This window comes from Marmota marmota, unplaced genomic scaffold (assembly GCF_001458135.2).
Source record: "Marmota marmota marmota unplaced genomic scaffold, marMar, whole genome shotgun sequence".
NCBI lineage: Eukaryota > Metazoa > Chordata > Mammalia > Rodentia > Sciuridae > Marmota > Marmota marmota.
Window position 1 is genome coordinate 10,008,246 of NW_026000005.1, and position 23,181 is coordinate 10,031,426.

Below are 23,181 nucleotides of genomic sequence, written 5' to 3' on the forward strand. Positions count from 1 at the left end.
GTTGGCTGGCTTCTCTACTTGAATCTTGTCACTTATTCCATTATATAGTAATTGCTTATTTTCTTAACTATACCTCTTATGAGCTAAAGCTGCAAGCCAGAGACTTTTCTCATTTATCACTGTATGCTCTTTGGTATCACAGTACCAGGTACACAGTAAGAACACAAATGACATTTCTTTTTAGAATCAAATGAAATTTGAAGGAAATGTAAAAAAGAATTGTGATTTCAGTAACTGCAGATGAATGCTGCAATCATGGCTAGTTTAAAAAAAATTGACAAAGGGATTTGCACAGATTTAGAAGACAGTGTTCCCCACATCCTACTCATAACCCACAGTTTCAGAGAATTCAGATTGAACTTACTCGGTGACCCTTAAGGCCTGGAAGACCAGGAGCCCCAGGAAAGCCTCGTGCTCCCTGGGGAAAAATAGATAAGGTATTTCAGCATCATTAGTACAAATAGGAAATTGTTTAATATACTTTTTTTCCAGAAAAACAAAAATCTGAATCACAGTTTTCACTGACACACTAAACCAAAAAGAAAAGACCAGTATATTTTATCTGTCAATATATATCTAGGTGATCAAAAATTATCACAGCAAATGCACTGTTAGAAATGGAAACATGGCTTACACAGACATGGAGTAATGCCAAGTATTGATTTGATAACATCTTCAAAGTTTCAAATGATATCACTATATTGCAAGTAGTAGCAAGATAAAAGAACAACAAGAAGAAGAAAATACAAATGAACCAACCTGTTTAATGTCTGAATTGACTAGGCAAAAGAATAAGGAAAAAAATCAGGAGAGAAACTTAAGGGAAAATATGCTTTTCCTTTTTTATGTTGTGTTTTATATGTAATAGATAAACAAATGCATTTATAGTTAGTCAATGTTTTCTTTAAATTTTCTCTGAACTTGTGAACATTGCCAGCAGAATATGATAGGAAATATGGTATTATAGTGTGATTAGGAATTTTTAAGTGAAGTATTCCCTGTAAGCTTTGTGGATTTATGATTGTTTAAAAACTAAACAAGGAAATGAAATATTCAACAAAAAGAAAGATCAGGAAATGTGAGAATGGTTTGGTTTCTTTATGTAATAATTTATAAATTTCTACTAACTCTATGAATACTCAATTAAAGCACATTAAATTTAAAAAACAATAGAAATACAACAGAAAATCAAATCCAATGATAGGACTATTTTGAAATGATGCTTAAAACATTTTCCTCATTCTCTCTTAAAATTGATAATGACCCAGAGACTTTTCAACTTGTTCTTATTGTCTACATTAATTTGGTTTTGCATTGACTTGCCATTACCACTGCCATCAGCACATTTGCATCTTGATTGCATTAATTGATGAGATTAGTTTTAATTTTCTATTATTATTATTATTAATCTTCATATTCCAGCCTCATGCCTGGTTAGTTGGGATAATCATTGAATAAACAACTGGAGAAGTGGTTTAATATTTCAAATTCTCATAGCACTTTACCTAAACCTTTCCTAAGGAATTTCTCGTTTTAGCACAGTTTTCCACATGTAGTAAATCCTTCAGCTCTTTACACCATAGGCTTCCTTCGTTCACTATTATTAAGTGAATAAATAAGCAACTCAATAAATGAAATTCACATGATAAGATCAAAGCAATAATTCCTCTGTGACATCGTTCAGTGAAAATATTTCTTTAGTATTTGGAGGATATCACAGTAAGGGTGCATCAAATCATGCTCTCTGAACAAATGAAGTCTCACTAATTCTTCTGTTTACACAACCCTGCTTAGGAATTCTTTCACATCAAGAACTCCCTTTAAGTTTTTTTTTATTAGAATCCTCCCTTTTACCAAGATTTGCCTCCCTTCCATGGGGAACAAGCAACTCAGTGCGCAGCCATTTGAGCCCAGAAGAGAATTACTGAGCAATGTTATTTCAAACAATTAGTTCACTTCAATTTTTATGGTCTGAGGAAAATCCTCATGTGATTACATATCCCAAATATAACAAGAAAGTGGACCAGATGTAGTAAATTCTCATAAAGAATTCTCATTCTGCTGACGCAGGCCTGTCATCACAGCCAGTCACACGTTGTTGCACTGAGCTTACAGAGTGCATCTGTGGTGTGCTGGCAGGGTACCTTTCCTCCTCACAGAGGGTCCATGCTGTGAGTGTGTGCAAGAGTGCAGCAGGCCACAGGAGGGTCAAGCCTGGGATAGCGGAAAAGGACATCTGTGCTAATGACTAAATCTCATGCCTTTGTCTGCATTTACTTCCTGGGCAGATGGAGGGGCAAAGGAAAAACAACAGGGAGGTGGGGGATTGATTGCATATTTGAAACGAAATAATCCATAGAGTCCTGTAAATTTCTGTTAAAGATCAGCATTTTTTTAAATAAAATCATAGCATTAAACTTCATCAAGAAAATAAACAGTAACAGAGTAATGCAGCACTGTTAGTTGCACTGAGTGATAGAAACATTAGCAAATTATAGAAAAGATAGTATATAGCTGACAGGATCTGTTTAGGGGATGTTGGGTGGGGAAAACCCACAAGAAGGATGTTCAAGGAGGATTTTTGCTTTCTTATCATTCTGTGATTTTCCTCTTTCCTGTGTAGCTCAGGAGGAGCTAGCAAAGCAATATGAGGGAGGACAGACAAGTGGGTTCAGATAATGTTCTAGTAGCCCATGTCCTGAAATCTGGTGGAGTGAATTGTCATGGACTGGCCACTTAGATGAGTCAAGGGACAAGAAAAGAACTTTGTTAGGAGGTCTGGCAATTGTATATCAACTTGTCATGAGATTTCAGGGTCCAGAATATTAATCAAGAATTTCAGCCAACATTAGGATTTGGGGAGCAGCCAAGGAAATATCCTGTCCATGATTTATTGCCCTAGCCAATTAAAAAAAAAAAAAAAAAAACAGTCACTAAACTTTTTCAGGCTATTCTTTTAGACATATGGGCTAATATAAAATGAAAAGATTTTAAAAGATAAACAGGATTCAAGTATCATAACTGTAAATAGGTCAAGCCAGATTCCTCTGGGGGGGAAAAAAAAGTTCTCTTTTTCTGAAAATTTGATATTCAGTTTGGAGAGTATCCATGTGAGGTTATGACATAATTTTCTGGCTCCAGGAGAGTTATTCATATGGCTCCCATGCAAAGCTGGGGATTGGAATTAGTTGTAATTCTGGCTAAATGTCCTATGACATTTTACATTTAGACAGAAAAGAACATTGCTAGATTGTCTGCATTTACTTAGGGTCTAATGCATATGCATACAATGAATTGCAAGCCAATGTTCCTTATGTTTTCAAGTTTATCTGTATGTCTCTATATTGATAAGTGTGAACTTACCGGTGATCCTGTAAATCCCACTTCACCAGTATTTCCATTTCTACCAGGTTCACCCTTTATGGATGAAAAAAAAAAAAGCAAGATATGGGGGAGTTGTAAAGGGATTAAAATGTTCTCTGAGACTAGATGACAAATTAAATTGCAGATAAAAAGTCTTCTTTAGAAAGTTCATGCTCTCAGCAGGGAAAAAAAAAAGGAAATCTAGGCTCTATTTCTGATAGCAAGTCATTCTACAATTGATTTTGCAGAACTTTCATTAATTTACAGAAGAAATGAAGATGAATTATCATAGCCTGTTCTAACTCACAATTTTATGAACATCAATTACTACATGCATGACCATACCTCACCGAATTAAAGCATTGCTTCTTCAAATACTATTAACCATTTCTTTCATTGTGACAAAAAGGAATTACCAGAGATGTTTTCTTTGTGGCCAAATTCAAGGTAATCTGCTTAAATGGATGTCACAGTTCACAAAGAGAAAATACTATACTTACTTAATTTTGTGTCAAATAGAAATTAATGGCCTGCCCTAATCTTATCCTCATCTTTATTACAACTAAGAAAAGAATCTTGCAAATCAAATTTGTTGTTGCACGATCTTCATTGATCACATACTATTAATGTTACAATTTATAGTTAAATTGCCTTTAATTAAAATTCCAATTCAAGAAATTACTTTTTAAGCTTTTAGGAGCCATATTGGCACTCTACTATTAACATAATTTGAAAATTTCACTTAATTAAGACTTCATAATATCTCATAGAGAAATCTAAATGGAAATCCTGAGCAATATAGGAGACAGACAGTACCTAATAATATTATACTATCAAACTTAAAGAACTCTTTTACATTTTTGTAAAAGTTTATTCTGAGTTCTCAAGTTAGATTGAATATAATGGAGGATAAAACTATTGGGAAAATAAAATTAATTATTGCAGAGCACTCTTGTTAACATGCTAGCTCCTTCTTAGTCTCTTTAGAACTTTAAAGCAAAATGAAAAACAAAAGCTTACATCTTCACCAGGCTTGCCAGGAGGGCCTTCTGGTCCCCGAGCACCAATTGGACCCTAATGACAAAGCAAAACAGAAAGGAGGAAAAAAAGAATATTTACCCCTTCCTGCCAATAATATAATCTAAAATTTGTTGAAACAATAAAAATATATCAGAGAAAATAGTTTTATTACAATTTTAGCTTTTATCTTGTATCCTTCAGATCATGTGCTCAAAGGTTTATTGCACAAATACACATATCTCGGTAACTGTCTACTATACATATCCCTTTGAATTTAAATACTCCACCATAAGAAACATATGGTTTAACTATAGTCCATGATAAAGTTCTCTCAAACTAAATTTTCATTTTTTACTACTTTAGAGAGGACCTGGAAAAATAAATAACTACATCATTATCAGGGTGAAGCAGCATGTAACTGAGTATACAGGCTTACTTGACATTTACCATTGGTCCAGGTTCACCAGGTTCACCAGGAGGTCCTGTTGGTCCTACACCACCCTAAAATTGAGAGGAAAAAATGAATAAATACAAACCAAAGGAAAATAGAACACCAAATCTCTATGTGGCTGTTCAGATGGCTGGCACTTTTCATTTTAATACTCTTTTGGGCAAGTCACTTATCTATCTATAACTCAATTTCCTAATTTGCAAAATGAGAATAGCAATAGAACCTACTCCATTAGGCTGTTTAGATCATTAATGCAGGTTAATGACCTTGAACAGTGCGAGCATAGGATCAGCTAACCTAGACTGAGCTAAAGATTTTTCCTTTCTTTCTTTTCAGAAATCTTTTCCTGATGGGTACAGTGTCACATGCGTTCAAGGCCAGTCAGGCAACTTAGTCCGACCTTGTCTCAAAATAAAAAGTAAAGCAGACTGGGGATATAGTTCAGTGATAGCCCACCTCTAGGTTCAATCCCATGCTCCCCAAAAAAGAAAAGAAAAGAAAACACTTCCTAATTCTTGTTAAATCATTACAACAAATAAAATAGCTCTACATCACAGTTTTACTGCTATTTGCTAGGCATAGAAAGAAAACACATAGTACTATGTTCGTTTTAAATATTCTATAGAATGATCACCCTGACTTTTATTTATAATAATATCACATGGTAATGCCATGATATAATCTGTTTTCACAGACTTGAGATGGTACATAATCAATTATGAAAATTTTCATCACAAACTGAGAAAATGATTTGTTATCTCAGGGGCAAAGACACACAATTTCTGGTATTTGAGGGGAGTCACATAAAGAAATCAGATGATAAAAATTTAGTACAATGAAGAAACTTTGAAAAACTACTGCATATATTTTAAGTGAGTGAAAATTATTTAGTAGATCCCAAAGTGATCATTAGAATTATGCAATGTAAAGGCCTGCCCAAAATAGTTATCTCACATAGAGCTTGCTTTCACATATTTCTTTACTGTAGTATACAATTTAATTAGAAAAAGACTTACTTGCTGTCCTTGTAAACCTTGAGGTCCCCTTGGGCCAACAGGACCCTTAAAAACAAATGAGAAGAAAAGTTGTATAGTATTATTCATAATGATTAATATTTTTTAAATGTTGGCTTGGCTTTTAGAATCTGGAAAAGTGAATCTTTGACAGGGGAATGATGACATTATCTATCTGCCCTCATCTGGAAGGCAGACAAATTCAGGGAGATTAAAGCTTGAACAACACTTGGGATGATTTCATATACACCCTCAGTGTCATGAAGAGAAATAAGCATTATGCCTGCACCCAGTGTCTTCAGGACAAGAATGTATAAACCAGAACATCTGAAGAGAAAAAGCTTAGCAGGCAGTTTTCAAACTGCCTGTTTAGTCCTTCAACTTCACAGAAAATAATTCTTATGATGTAAATGAACAAGTCAAATAAAAGTTTATCAGGTCAACAATATTGATAACATTATTTTCAATATCAGTTTAAAATTTTTCAGGGAACTGAGATTTCTGGATTATTTCTTTCCTTCACAACATACATTGAAAGGATCAGCATAGGTTTCTCTCATTTAAAATAAAATTATTACATTGAGGCACAGCAAAGGAAAGGAAAGTACAATTTAAGAAAATTTAAAACTGTATAAGACTATACAATTTTTAAAATGCCAGACTTTATAAAGTCAGATTGATTCAACTAAAATCAAATTTGTTCTTATGGCCAAAAAACTGAAACTTCACTTTGCATTGATCAAACATTTTAGCTAGTAATAAAATTAAAGCCCCTTTAAAAAATAAACACATATGTAATTTAAACTTCCAAAGATAAAAATTCATACATATTGGGAAAAGAAATCAGGAAGATAATTCCATTCACAATAGCTACAAAAAATTAAAATATTTAAGAATATATCTAACCAAAGAGGTAAAAACCTCTACAAGGAAAATCACAAAATGCTGAAAAAAGAAATTGAAAAGAACACCAGAAGATGGTAAAAAGACACAAAGAAATGGCTCCATGTTCACTGATAGACAGATTTAATGTTAAAATGACTGTATTGCCAAAAGTGATCTACAAGTTCAAAGCAATCTCTACAAGTTACGAGTATATTCTTCACAGAACAAATAAAAACAATCTTAAAATCCACATGAAAGAACAAATGATTGGGACAACCAAAGCAATCCTGAGCAAAAAGAACAAATATAGAGGCATCACAATATTTCACATCAAAGTATACCACAGAGCCTTAGAAATAAAAACAGCATGGTACTGGCATAAAAAGACACATAGGCCTATGGAACAGAATAGAAGACAGAGGAACACAGCTATAGTCATTCTTCAAAAAGAATGACAATAACATGTTCTAAAAAAGAGAACCTCTTTAACAAATGGTGCTGAAAAATCTGGATATCCAAAAGTAGAATAATGGAACTAGATTTCTTTCACACTGTACAAAAGTCAGCTCCAAATGAATCAAAGACCTAACTATAAAACCTGAAACTTTAAAACTGTTAGAAGAAAAAAATGGGGGAACACTTCAACATACAGGCTCAGGCAAAGACTTCCCAAATAGGAAGGCCCATATAACTTAGGAAATAAGAGAAAGAATTAATAAATGGGACAGCAGGAAGTTTAAAAACCTGTACAACAAAGGAAACAATTACAGAATGAAGAAGCAACTACAGAATGGGAGCAAACCTTTGTTAGCTCATCTTCTCACAGAATACATATTAAAAATACTCAAAAGGTCAACATCAAGAAAACAAATAACCCAATCACTAAATGGACAAATGAACTGAACAGACACTTCTCAAAAGAAAAAATAAAAATGGCCAACAATTATACAAAAAAAAATGTTCAACATCTTTAGCCACCAGCAGAATGCAAATTAAAACTACATTGAAATTTCATCTCACTGCAGTTAGAATGGCAAAATGGAAAAAAAAAAAAATCACCAAGAATACAAAGAACAATAAATGCTGGTAAGGATGCAGAAGGGAAAGGCAAGTCTTGTACCCTGTTGGTGGGAATGTAAATCAGTTCAGCCACTACGGAAATCTGTAGAAAGGCTCCCCAAAAAGCAAAAAGTAGACCTATTGTATGACCTAGCTCTACCATTTGTCAGTATGATCCCAAAACATTAACCAGCATAATTTAGATACAAATATTTCCATGTTTAGTAGCAGCAACACAATTCACAATAGCCAGATTATGGAACCAACTAGGTGTCCACCAACAGATGAATGGACAAAGAAAATGTGGTGTATCTACACAATGGAATTCTAATCAACCACAGAGAAGAACAAAATTATGTCACTTGCAAAAAAAATGGGTGAAACTGGAGTCTATGATTTTGAGTCAGACTCAGAAAAGTATCATATGTTTTCTCTTATATGTGTAAACTAGAGGGGGAAACATTAGAAATGAAAAGAAAATGCACAAAAGTAGAGGGACACTATTAGAGTAGAGGAAGGGAATCAGAGGGACGGAGAAGGGGAAAATGTTGGAGAGTTTAGGCAGTGAAATTAATCAAATTATATTTTTTGTGTATCTATAAATAAATAAATAAACTGCCATCCAAGGCAACATTCTATATAATTAGCATACACCAATAGAAGCAGAAAAAAAATACCTAAATAACCATTGAATGACACCATATATACTAGCAATTTAAAAAACATACAAGTAACATGTAAAGTATCTATAATGCTGGCCCTAGCAGTGTGATTATCTGTGAGGTCTGACTTTACACTTTACACTTCTTATTGCCTGAAATTCCACCAGTCTGAATTATGTTGTGATCAAAAAAGTATGGGACATTTGGTTTGAAAAGTGTTAGCTCCATTCAATGACATTCCATTCCTTCAAATATCTGTGTTAAAGTACTTGCCCAGAAAACAAGGGAATCCTTTGTGCAGTTGACAAATTCCAAAGATAATAGAGATAATGAGAAGGCCCAGCTGGGGAACCATAGATTATTAGAGCAACCCAGAAAAAAAATATCAAAAAAAGTAGGAAATAAAAGAAATGGGAATGGCAAAATATCTCTGATTTCAAAATTGTGCCAAATCCATGTTTCTAACAACATCATAAAACAGTTTTTTTTTTTTTGTTTAAATGATAAAGGAACTATTTTGTTGTGTGAGAGTGGTAGTTATATGTCTTAAAATCTGTTTGTTTTCTTCACGAATGAGTTGAAGTGTACAGACAGTTCTTCATTAATTTCCCAAGTGCTTTGCATGTTTATGAATGGAACACCACTGGGCTTTTAGCTGATATTTAGTAGCCTTTGATAAATAATTAAATGGAAAGATGGATGGATGGATGGATGGATGTGTTTCAGAAGACCCATACCACTTCTTAAGTAGTTAACTCAAGCCTCTGTTTTTATTTTTTCTGCAAGTACTTTGACAATCAGTAAAATGTATGCTTACCACAGAGCCAGGCATCAATCCTACTTGACTCCCAAGTCCAGATTTTTCATCCAACCCTGCCATCTGAGCTGAAAAAGGCTATAAAAACAACGTGTTGAAATTATTTCCACAGTAAAAGATATACATCGACAATCTTTTTAAATTGAGAAAGGTACTCTCTATAATTCTTACAGAATGACACTTCTAAGAATCATTTTAAACTTTGACTTTACAGCATGGAAAAAGGTTCAGGCTGTTTTCTACTGTATGTGCTTTCATTGTCATTCTTCTCCAGATCATTTCATAGGTGCGTTGCTTCAGAGCAACTCTCACATACGTCAGGACACACGTTCCTTACCTGACAAATCATAGATCATGCTGGTTAGTACTTAGTCTAATTAATTTCAGGTTTAAACCTCTTTATCTGATTTCTTCCTGTGGGTTAGAGAATGCCAAATACCCAAACAAATAATAAAAGAGGACTTGAAAACATTTGTCCTGAAGATGCCAGAATCCACTTTAGACTATTTTATGCAGATGGCATTCTACTTTATTTGTTCATAGAAAGTAAACTTTTAATTGCATTTGTGTTTGAAAAAATATATAATACTTTTAGTGAACCTCAGAATATTCCAAAAACTAGGAACAGTTTTACCTATTGTCTTTCACATTTTAAAAAGCTCTGGCAATCAAATTGACCAAAATTGTTCCTCTATATTCTAGCAGTTATATTAATTTCAAGATTTAGTGGGAAAAAGTTGCATGTATTGTTTAAAAAAATTGGCAATCCCTTCTACAATCAGTTGAGAGCAGATGTATGAATTGTTAAAAAATAAAAATGGTTTTCAGACTCCATATGTTCTCTTGTTACACTGTGCAGTCTACTGCTCATTCACTATGCTGGCCTCAGAGAATTCAAAGGCAGAGACACACATTTTATTTTACTTCAGGCAAAAAACTAAAATTTGAGAAATAATGAGGCAACAATTTTTAATATTAACTCAACAGCCTTATATAAGTCATCATAGATGGGTCTCCTCTCTTGGTGGAGGATATGGGGCAAATTTTCTCAGCCTTCTAACCTAGAGAATAGCAAGAGGATAAAGATAGAACCCGCCTTTAGTTCATAGGGGAAACAATGCTAGTGGTCCTTTAGAATCAGTGGAAACAACAAAGTTCACAGAGTCCAGAACTTACATTGAGTAAAATAATCTGAAGCAACACTTTAAAAGATGCTACTTTGAGTTTCCCAATTTCATGTTGTTCAGAGCAATGCTATATTCAATTAATAGCTGTCATGGTCCATCATCAATATCTGAACTGACACAATCTAAAATCATAATGATAAATTAGTAATTTAATATATTATCCAAATGTGAAATTGACTCACCCTGCTCATACCATCAGGTCCTGGGTGAGATGGATGTCCAGGGGGTCCCGGAGCACCAGGTTGACCAGGAACACCTGGCTCTCCATCAATTCCCTGAGGACCACGAGGACCCTGGAAACACAAACCAGTGGACATTAAAACCCACTGCCACATATTTACTTAGTATAAAGTTAAAGCCACAAATGCCTTGATGGCAATTATGTCAATTTTTTTTTTAACGAATGGCAACCTAGCCATTTAGAGTAATTTCATCATCTATGTTAACACTGTTGAATTCAGTACTAGTCAGAGTTTCATCCACTGGGACATCGTTTGGGTAAGAATTTTACTTGATGTGTTAAACCCCAAGTAATCAGTCTTCTTGGAATAATCATAAAATTGCTTTCAGTTCAACAGCATTCTAGAATGAGTTTTTTTTTATCTGGTTGAGTTTCATTGCTCAAGGTTATTTAATCACCAATTCCTAAATTCATTCTTCTTAGATTACAGTTAAGTATGTATGTGTCTGCTAGACTTCTTTACTACTCCACCCTTCAAAAATGTAAGGGCCCCTTCATTGGAGTTTGTGGGTTTTTCCATCTAATTGTTTAATGCTTTACATAGTTTCCAGTGTATAGTAGACACTCGATACATGTGAAATACATTTTCATATGTCATTTTTCTTTAGCATTTCCATTCTGGCATATTTTATTTTCCTTCCTACTGCGAGAGGTAGACTAGACCAATGAGAAAACAGAGGCAAAGACACCATGATTGAGTCAAGCCCAGGCCTCAGAGAAGTGAGCAATGATTTCAAGCTGCCAAATTCCACCCTTCTAGCCCACATTCTGAAGGCAGCTTGGGGAACAGCCACAACCTCAGCTCTGAAAAAGCTCCACCCCTAACCTCAGCAGTCTCAGCAGTCTTGTTAAGTATTTTCTGGTTTGTCATCTTAAGAGTCTTAACAAGCTTTAAAAGGAAAAAAGGAGCAAAGAAGTTATGACAGTGTGCTTTTTATCATTAAAAGCAGGGATTGAGAAAAATATGGAAAGCAAGTTAGAATTTAATAGGAAAAGAAGCTTCTCATACTTAAACTGAGAATAGCTACTGGCCCACAGGGAGCAGTTCACATATGAGATGATAATGCAGTCAGAGGCAGTGCAGGACAAGCTGAGATGGTGGCCAAGGCAGTTCCCATATGATGACTTGGGGGAGGATGGTGTAATAGCTACTCATAAAGTAGTTTAAGCTATTTTAATGTGTCCAAGTATTCATATACACATGTTTATTTCTTGGAATAGTAAGATAAACAAACAAATTTATGTTTTCAAGTAGAAGTTGAAAAATACTCTGAAAATTTTACGTTTTAAGAAATAATTTCTTGGAAAATTATTCTCATACTTTACAAATAAAATCCTTCTGACTCCTAAGCTGCTGATAATGCACTTCATTTTTTTCTTTACACATAATAGAGGCTGATTTTGATTGCTATCTAGGACTCCTTCACAATATGGATATAGAAACTCTTGAATGTGCATCCTCAACTCTTGAGTGTGACATACTCCTAGAGCCTGGTGTGGAAGACTATTACTGTGCTTTTGCAATATTTACTTGCTAAATGATAAACAGCTATTAAAATATACAAAAAGTGACCTAAAACATAATCTCTGTTCCCAGTGACATTTCCAAAGGCAAAATGTAAAATTACATTTAGTGTCCATGTGACTATTCAGAAGTTTGGGTAATATTAGTACTCAAAAAAAAAGCTGTGCATTTCTCTAATTTTTAATGATTAATACTGAAAATCTCATCTGAAAACAACCCACATTTTCATTGATGGCCCATCTGTTCCTTCATGGAATTCACTTTAAATTGTATACATGTATTATTTGTATACAAACTGAGATAAAAGCTAATAAAAACCTAATAGTGAAATTTATCCAAAGTGAACATAAAGAAGGGCTGAGGATGTGGCTCAAGCGGTAGCGCGCTCGCCTGGCATGCGTGCGGCCCGGGTTCGATCCTCAGCACCACATACAAACAAAGATGTTGTGTCGGCCAAATACTAAAAAATAAATATTAAAATTATCTCTCTCCCTCTCTCACTCTCTCTTTAAAAAAAAAAAAACAACAAAGTGAACATAAAAAAGATTGCATGTAAAAATAAGAAAAAAATATATAATATTGAGCATTTTACTGATAAATATTGCAAATAAATCACAAGTTGTGAATCTATTAAAACACATTTTATAATTTAGAATGAACTGAATTACATAATTCTTTTATTAAGGTAAATGTTCTAATTATAATTTTCTCCCATCCCCCAAGAGACTAATATCTCTGGCTGCAATCTGCAATAAAAATACTTGTAGATGGCCACTAGGTGGCGGCCTTTAAACGTTCACAAGGAGAAAAAATACTAATGACCCAGAATCATCGATTTTATTTGCTGCTGGATAATAGTGCCACACACAGACATATGCATGTGCATGCTCACACATTCGCTCTCTCTCTCTCTCTCTCTCACACACACACACACACACACACACACACACACACACGAGAATGTTGATCTGGTAGTTAGTACATTTCCCATTTTACAGATGAGGAAACTGATACCTATGAGGTTAAGTATCACATGCAATTGGAACTCAGTATACCACTGACTATCTATCTCCTGATAGGTTTGTTACTAGTTTTTCACTGTGAACTGACTTAGACAGTATACTTAAAACTAAGGGCTTGTGATGAGAGACACTCATGATGATGGTTGGTTAGTGCTAAAGGCTTCATCTGAGTGTCTCTATACCAGTAGTTCTCAACCCAGAGCAATTTTGCCTCAATTTGGCAACATCAAGAGACTTTTTATTGTTACATTTTGATGGGATTTGGGGGTTGCTACTGGTATCCAGTGGGTAAAGCTGCAAAATATCCTGCAATGAATAAGGAGTTACCTGGCCCAAAATATAAATAGTGTTGAGGTTGAGAAACTGTGCTGCACATCTTAAGCCTTCTAAACTGTTTGATGATAATGGAAGTAGGAGGAGAAAAATGGAATTCATGATTCTTTTTTTTTCCTTTTAACTAACTATTCTTGTTTATTGGTGCATTATAACTATAAACAATAGTGGAATTCATTGTGTCATATTTGTATGTGCACATGGTTTGATTTCTCTCATTACCTAGTACCTTCCCTTTCTCTCTATTCCTCCCTCCCCCTATTCACTTGCTCAACTCAATTGATCTCTCTTCTGTTATTGTGATTGCCATACTTAGCGCATTATAATTATATGGTTCATCATAGAATAGGCATACATAGACCTAACATAATTTGGTAGATGTCAGTCTCCAGTGCTTCCCCACACCCTCCCCTCCTCCTTCCGTCTACATCCCCTTCCTTAACTCTATTAGTCTCCCCTCGATTTTCATGAGGTTTTCTTCTTTTTTCCCCCTCTTTTTCTCTCTAGCTTTTGCATGTGGGAGCAAACATTCAACCCATGATTTTCTGAGTCTGAGTGGTGTTCTCCAGTTCCATCCACTTTCCCACAAATGACATTCCATTCTTTTATGACTGAGTAAAATTACTCCATACTGTATATATGCTATACTTTTGCTTATCCATTCATCTGTTGATGGGTGCTTAGGCTGGTTCTATAATTTGGCTATTGTGACTTGCACTGCTATAAACAGTGCAGGTATTGCTATAATATGCTGATTTTAGATCTTTCAGATAAATACCAAGGAGTGGAATAGTTGGGTCATATGGTGGATCCATTCCTAGTCCTTTAAGGAATCACTTTACTGCTTTCCAAAGTGGTTATACTAATTTGCATTCCCACTGACAATGTAAAAGTGTACCTTTTCCCCCAACATCCTCATTAGCAATTAAAGGGCTGGGAATGTAGCTCAGTAGAAGAGTCCTGCTGTATCCCCAATACTATTTTTAAAATTTGGGGTATTATGATGCTAATACCACTCTATATTGTCACAGTGATAACTTCAGTCCAGTTAATCAGTTCCTAGAAGATTTAAAAACTGAAGCAAAACACTCTGCCTATGGGTATTTTGCGATATTCTGGTAGCTGGAAATCAGTCAGAGTAGTAAGAGTATTTATACTGGGGATATCAGCAAAAGTCACAAACAATTTTTTTTTAAGTTTTAAAGACAACCAATGATTAAACCCTTGCCATCAAAACACTACCTGCTAGAATTAAAAGAGGAAGAGATGCCCTGCTTGAGTATCTGTCAAGATTATCTTGCTTTCTCCTAAATAACTACTTTCCACTCTTTTCCCACTCACAAACTCATACACAACACACACGTGTGCGCACACACACACACACACTCATACCCAATTAGCATTGACTGTCTCAGGCCTAATTAAGAAAAGAAATGAACTACATCATATACTAAGGAGGGAAGAGAAGAAAAACAAGAAGGTTGAGGGGTAGACCCATTGGATACTAACAAGGAATTTTGGAAGTATGACCACTGTTCTCAGAGCAACTTCCACCTGCACTTGGACACATGTAGAACCATAAAACAGTAACAATATGAAGCCAGCAGCAAAAGTGCCCAGAGACATGATACAAATTTTGTCCTTATTCATATATTCAAAGTTGTCTGTTGCTTCCTTGCTTATTTCCTCCCATTTAGATACAGGTAAATACATATTTAAATGAATAGAAACACATTGAGAGTTAAGTTCTAGTAGACACTATCAGAGAGAAAATTAAGCAACCTATTTTTTTCTGATGGAAATGTGGGATAATAACAGCAATACATAAATTTAATCCAGTTTTTCAATTTGTGAAAGAGATTATATATTTGGGGTAACATATAAGAAAGAGAAAGAATTGTACTCCTAAGACTTAGAATAATAAATATTCTGTACAGATTGCTAATGAAAGAAAAATTTAATAATATAAAATACTCTCATGTTTTATCTCAATGGTATAGAAGTAATTATTTTAATTTAAAAGGTATCCCCATTTTCTGGTAATAGAACTGTTGATTTTTAAAATTATTCCTTGATATTTCTGTAGCAGCTACTCAATTAAAAATGCAAAGTGCTACCTGGGAAGCAATGTGCAACCACTTGAAGGTGCATTTTATTCTTTCCTAATTCTCCTCCTCTGTCCAGTTTCATTATTCTTACAGCAGCTACAGATCACAGAATTTGGATGTTTTATCTTGACAGTAAGTTATTAGCATTGTTTGTTCATGACTGACAACTTCTGAAAACAACATGATATGTTTAACGATGTTTCCTTAAATTTTATTTATTTTAATTTGATATCACAAAGGACATAAAAATATCATTTGGATTAATTAATAAGATAAAAAGTAATTAATACATAATAATTTCTTCTGAATTAAGAGAGCTACGCAATCACTTCATGACCTGAGCTTTTTGCAATTTTTAATGTATGTAGCAGAAGAACAGTGCCCTTGCCATCCTCACGGATCATGGCATAGAGGGGCCTGCTTAGAACACTTAACAAAAAGGAAGCTCCTTGTCAACTTACAGGTCTTCCTTTGGGGCCTCGCTCTCCTCTTGGACCTTGGGATCCTGGAGGTCCCTGAAACAGAAATGATGATTAGGTATGTAAACATTTATCTTTGAATGTATTTGTTTTAAAGACTTTTTAAATGAGATTGGAAAATGGAAACCTCACATTTTTAACTCAGGGTGGTTGAAGACTGGCGAACAAAGCCATGTACCTATAGAAATTCTGTATACATAGAAAGACTGTTTATCTTAGCTGTGAAGTTGAAGGTCTTTAAAGAATTAATACCATATTATAGCATCAGGGAGCTCAATAAGCTAAATACATTAGCTTGATTGGTAATTACAAATTTTTAAAATTCATTTTTGCTATCATCTACCAGGTAAAGCTTTTGCCATTAAATTCTGGGCACAGAAAGTTACAGTTCAGATTTAGAAAAATTATCAATTATCTAGGTGAGTATATAAATCCAAAATGGTATATTATACTCAAAATTGTTCATCACTGTTCAAGTTGCTGAAGAAAGCAAAACAAAGAACAGCCAGTTAGCCTGCTACTATTTTATATACATTGACATCATGCTTTCACTTAACTTTAAATATATCATTTCCATTGTTTATTTAAGACCTACTTCTAATTTTCCATATCAAAATTGCTGTTATCTCTCCCTTAAAATAATAAATGACTATTGTATTTCAAAAGTGATCTTATTGTTCTGATATCTTAAAATAGGTTTTTTTTTTTTTTNTTAAAATTTTTAATTTGTATTTTTATTTTTTTGTGAGAGAGACAGGGTCTTGCTATGATGCCCAGCCTGGTTCCAAATGCCTGCATTGAACCAACTATCCTCCTGCCTCAGCTTACAAAGTATCCAAAATTATAAGTGTATGCCACCATGCCCAATTCAACAGTATGTCTAGAAGCAAAAGCTTTTGAAGAATTACAGAGGGTATGTTAAAGTTGTACTAATATTTTACTTAAAATATATGTGGGGGGTTGTTATCCACCTCGTTAACTCTAAACGGAAATAGTCTTGAATGCAAAATAAAAATGTTACTTTGATATATAATTAGTCAAATTCTGCAGCAATATTAATATATGATTTAAGTAGGTAAAAGTAGTCCACTCTGATCATGGCTCAACAATAGACATGTATGATCTGGTTTTGATGAACAAAGTCAATCTAAAATTAATAATGTAATAGTAGATTGTTTTGTCTTTCGCATAACCGATAAGCAACGCTAACACATGAGAAGACATCAACTTCAACAATTTTGTAATTAAGTTATATCCTATGTATCATTCCTCACTGAGAAGGAATGCCTAAACTTGAAGATGGCTCAAGGCAAATCATTTCAAGAAACCAAATATCATTTTTTTACACATGGATATTATATCTGTAAAGATTTCCAGTATCTTGATGAAAAGATACTTTTGATCTTTTCTTGGGCTGGTGCTGTATGGTATGATACCCTCTGATGATCCCGGACAGCAACAGTCAGCAACATGATCACAAGAGGAGCATCATATATCCCACAGCAAACTGCACCAAGCTGAGGTGTTCAGTAGGCCAATGTATTAAGTGCATTTTCAATTTATGATATTTTCTACATATGCATTATGCATTCATTGAGACATAATCCCTTGTACATTGATGAGCATCTGCACTGCACGGTAAAGACATTTAAAAGTACTGTTGTTCACCAGGATATTGTCATTGTTACATCAAAAGATGATGATTATTTGTAGCTTGATTCCTTCTATATATGATGAGAGCTTGTGGGACACAGAAGCTTAATAATTACTAAAAATACTGTTTGAGGTGATGAGTATAACAAGATCTGTCACATTTACCTTTGAAAAATAATTTGAATGTTAACAAAGATTTTCAGTATCTTGGAAAGCACAATAGTATCATATATATAGAAGGAAACTACTTACTGCAGGCCCAGGACGACCTCGTATGCCTGTTACCTAAACAATAAACAAGAAAATCTATAAATTTTATACCAAGATTCAGAAAAGTCAATAGTCACAGGAATACTAAAAAAGGGCAAAAGCACCATGAATTCTATTTAAACAACTTGATGCTATCAATTGATACCATTTCCTCCTAGCTTTATCAGTTGAGATATTATCTCATTTAAATTCCAATATAGGGAGGCAGTACTGCTATAGTGATTAAGAGTTCCAGTGCCAGACCCATTTGCTGCATTCAAATCCTGACACAACTCCTTACCACCTGGTCTGACTTTGAATGATTACTTACCTTCTCAACACTTAAGTTTCCTTAAATGCATCTTAAACAAACATTTGTAGAACATTCAAAACCAAAAACAGTAAATACACATAAGTGCAAAAATGATTTAAATGATTATTTTTAGGCAATCTTTGTGAAAAATTATCAGATCTAAAAGAAAAGCAAAAATGCAAACACTGCCAAATAAATCAATGTGTATAATTTCATGTCCTGACATGTTATAACACCTTTAAAATTAGTAAGAATGGTGATTAAAGAACTTTTATCCTACTTGATAATATATGTTTTGATCATCAATAAGTAAAGAAATGGTAAGAATTATTGCATAAAATGCGATTTCAATCAGGATCAAAACATCACATATTTCCCAAAGTGTGGAACTATAGTAATAATAATATTAAACTATTATAGTAATACTAATATTAACTATCAATGTATATCTATCTTCATGCAATATACTGAATTGTACAAAACTATATTTTTGTACCTTTTGTCATAGAATTATAAAAGGTAAATACAGATCATTAAATATTGCATTAATTCATCTCTTTTGGCTTGCTTGTGTAATACTAAAAGTTTAGTTATAAAACAATATCCTTTTTGAGAGGAATAAATTATATACAACTATATTATAGTTATATTTGAAAACAATGTATATACGTATACTTACAACAGGCACTAATCCTGGTTCTCCTTTTTGACCCTAAGAAGTGGGGAGAAAAATTTCAGTCAGTACACTATAATGTCTTATTGGGTATGAGTATGTAATATCAGAATAAGCCACACGAACATTCTGGATTTCTAAGAAATGTAAAACATGACATGAGAAAAGAAAATGAACAATCTATATTTCGGATATTTAGTCAGACATTATTCATGAAACTAATTACTACTCATCTGAAGGACATGAAAAAAAAATAATACAACATGTTTGAAAGATATAAAGTTGGTTCCCTTCAGTTTTTACCAGGATCAAATCCAAAGAATCAAAGAGAGCAAGAAATAACTGTGATGAAAAATGTTAAAAAAAAAAAAAAGGACCATTGAACAAACTACTCAAAAATTAAAGATTCACAGGAAAATACAGAAATGTTTGTATACTTGAATTTCACTCTCTTAGTGTATAACATATGTATGGTTTCTTGTGAGATGCTACTCCTGAGCCACTTGCTTTCCTTTTGTAGAACTCATGGAAAAATATTAAAAATAACAAGAGAAAAAGTGTGCTAACTTGATAAAAATAAAAGTGCAAAAGTGCAGTTATGAAAACATCAATCAAATAAGAAAATAAAAATAACATGGGACTATCATAACTTGAACTACATAAAGTCAAGTCAGTTTATTTGCTCTCAGAACAAAGGTAGCAAAAATAACAGAGATGGAATTTCTTTTGATTCCTAGAACTTCAGAATTTCAAAATTTGTACACACATTGCATGATATCAGACACACAGGTTGAATAATATTGGATGAGTTATACCTTTATATTCAATTTTATCACATATTAAGTCATATTATTTATTTCAGGAGTTGTCTTCAAAGAGATTTTATAGCTGGGCACAGTGAAGCACACCTACAATCCCAAGGGCTCAGGAGACTGAGGCAGGAGGATCACAAGTTCAAAGTCATCCTCAGCAAAAGCAAGGTACTAAGCAACTCAGTGAGACCCTGTCTCTAAATAAAATACACAATAGGGCTGAGGATGTGGCTCAATGGTCGAGTGCCCATGAGTTCAATCTCCCATAACCCACTCCCCACAAAAAAAGAGATTTTATTCTCCTGAAGGCCAGTATTTTGTCTTAGTTTATTCTAAATTTTCAGTCTGGCACATAGAAGTTCTCTATGAAATAATTTCTTTCATCGGACAATTGGGGAGAGTGCATGCATATGAATTAAACAATTACACATCCAAAATGTAGTGAATGAGCTCTAGTGTGTTTAATTTCTTCCTTTCACATGTTATTCTTTTGTCTAATTAAAATTTATATGTGTTCATAAAAGGGAATTTTTGAAAGTAGAGAAAATATATAGTAAAAACTATCCTCCTCAATACCCAGGAGATAACGACTGTTAACATCCTGGGATTCCATATATATAGCAAAAGATTTATTTGAAATGATGAATCATTTTGGTTTGCTTAGAAAGGGTACATATAATTTGTATTCACTGAATGAAGAACTTCATGAGAACAATATTGAAAAAAAAAATGTTCCTTCTAGAATAAGTCTAGAAAAACAACTACAAAGAGGGGGAAAAAAATGATTTCACCAAAGTGAGAGAAGTGGAATAGCCTGAGAAGATAGTGGTAAAATTTCCATTCTAAGAAACCCACAAGCAAATTATAGATTTTACTCTTGCTTTGTATTTAGGTTATGAAATTTTCTGATACATGTTTTAAGTAAACAGTAGGCTTTTTGATATATTACATAAGCATTCCATTGTTCCATAATAACATTAAGTTCTCAATTACCAATTTTTGATAATAAACTTCCCAATGATTGCATGAACTTCTTGTTTCGGATATAAGCCACAAGATATAAATATTAATTTTCACTGTTTTTATTAATATGGGTTTTGAATACATTATTTTATTTGAAATGAGGATTTGTCTAAAGTTTTACAGAATTTGATTTTCAGATTCACTGAGAAAAAAAGTTTACTCAGATTTCAGATGAGAATTATAGTTACTGATCAACTAATAACATGGAGATATATTTCATAATTGTCATAGGATGTCTTCACCACAGAGGCAGAAACAGTGTTTTTCTTCCCACTGTTACATCATCTGTATTATTTGCCTCATAAAAAGACATTTTAAAAGGCTCGGTAATTGGGATTAACTTGAATGAGTGAATAAGAATCATAAGTAAAAAATCAATATGGATATAAACCAAGAACACACTGAATTTTTATAGCATTGCTCAGCTTTGCTGTTTCTGATCACACCTGATAAATGGAATCAGGCAGGCCAAATAGTGGCACATATTGTGAGTACGGTGAATGACAGCTACTTTGAGCATATCCTTCACCCAGCTGCCCCACACTGCTTTTAGAGAAGGGTGTGGATGACACAGCCTACCAGATGTCTCTCAGTAAGTTGGGTAATTTCTAACCAAACAGTTAGTAATTACAGGCAGTTCTTACTTTGTTATTATTTTCTTTTTGCTATTTCATAGATCAATCTATCTACGTATCATTTATCTTTCCATCTATCTATTTAGTTTGCTTAAATCCCATGTCAATCTTTTAAGTTTCAATTTATTCTAGCTTTCATATATAAAATAGAGTAAGTATAGGTATTCTCTCTTCTATGATAAATATTCAAATAAATATAACTTTACTTGTATTTACTTTACTTGTAATATACTTTTATGGTATTTCTCTCTGAACTAAAAAGTGCCAAGTTGTCTGGCCTATGCCCCAGACAATATCATTCTCATTTATCATGAAGCTATAGCATTACTTTATCTGATTATCTGATAAAGCACTTTAAGTTCCATTCTGTGCAAAAGTAAATAAGATGTAAATCAGCTTGTCATCTGTCTGATATCTGCCATGAAAATTGGAGTCATTGCTCATTTATACATTCTTGATCTCTGGGGCAATCATATTTGGATAAGACTGAAGCAAATACCACAACTTTTTAAGAAAACTAGGGAGCTAAGAGCAGAGACAAGGGAAAAGGAACTTGATGAGATTGTGTCCTGATGACCAGTAGCCATGCTGGTCCACTGTATCAGGGTCATGAGTGTCTCCCACCTTGGTCTTCATGACCATGAAGCTCCTCTCCAGGATTAGAGTTTAACCTCCCTGAAGGCAGCAAAGGCAGAAGAGAGTAAGCTATGTATTTTGGTAAATTTTTCATCTTCTTAAACATTTTTTTTTTCAACTTCTCAAAATTTTTCAAACTTCTCAAATTTTTCAGCTTCTCAACTTTCCAAACCATGAAAAAGGAGCCACAACTCCACCAAAGTTGAACTAACATTCTTTATTCCTTCCTTTCTCTCGTCCTCCTGTTCTTCCTTCCTCTCTTCCATCAAATGTGTATTGGGCTTCTCATGTGTGTAAAACATACACTAAGAAAAGTGATAAGTACAAGAAGTACAAAGCTTGATAAAACATGTTCTCAGTGCCTGTGGAGTTCACAACTTTCTGGCAGAAACAGATATAAGAACAAAAACTAACTATAACAGAATCATTTGTAGCCTATAAGCATAGTAGCTGGACTGTGCTCATTTATTTTTCACAATGAATTTGCATGGTTCTTTGTACTTTACAAAAGGTTTTCACCCATTTCTGAGCACAGTTCTATGTGGATAGTAGTAGAAAGAATTCTGCTTATAAAAAAGAAACATTCAGAGTAAAACTTACCTTTCTTCCTCTGCCTATAAAAAGAAAAGAATAAACACATTATTTTGTGGAGAAACAATCGTTGAGAACATGCTAAATATTTAATAGGATTTTTGTGCACTCACAATTTAATGTAAACAAATTGTCCTATTACCAGGAAGCAGAACTCAAAAATTGTTATGAATCAGTATTTCCATCAAAAGCAAAATAATGCATCCTCTTTCTGACATGATGTTGATATTCTTCACATCATTTATATGACATTTAAAGTTAATTGAATTAGAAAATTCCTTATAAGGTTATTAGGAATTATTTATAATCAATGTTCTCTATTGTTTTCAGCCTATTTAATGAATAAAGTTTTTCATTCATGTTTTAAACACAAACATGTATTAAAAGTGTCCAGTTACACATTGAAAAACCATCTGTTCCATCATCTCTAT

At 33.7% G+C, this 23,181-nt stretch overlaps 1 protein-coding gene across 1 annotated transcript in view; it reads right to left on the reverse strand.

The window, feature by feature from the left end:
* Col5a2 (collagen type V alpha 2 chain) overlaps positions 1-23,181 on the reverse strand; it is a 132,992-nt gene that overhangs the window by 41,578 nt on the left and 68,233 nt on the right. Inside the window, exons 3-13 of the mRNA XM_015481142.2 lie at positions 22,760-22,773; positions 19,060-19,092; positions 18,071-18,103; positions 16,148-16,201; positions 10,640-10,750; positions 9,271-9,348; positions 5,851-5,895; positions 4,831-4,884; positions 4,384-4,437; positions 3,364-3,417; positions 365-418 (exon numbers count right to left, since the gene is read on the reverse strand). Coding sequence (XP_015336628.1) covers positions 365-418; positions 3,364-3,417; positions 4,384-4,437; positions 4,831-4,884; positions 5,851-5,895; positions 9,271-9,348; positions 10,640-10,750; positions 16,148-16,201; positions 18,071-18,103; positions 19,060-19,092; positions 22,760-22,773 — 584 coding nt within the window. The remainder of the gene's footprint in view (positions 1-364; positions 419-3,363; positions 3,418-4,383; positions 4,438-4,830; positions 4,885-5,850; positions 5,896-9,270; positions 9,349-10,639; positions 10,751-16,147; positions 16,202-18,070; positions 18,104-19,059; positions 19,093-22,759; positions 22,774-23,181) is intronic.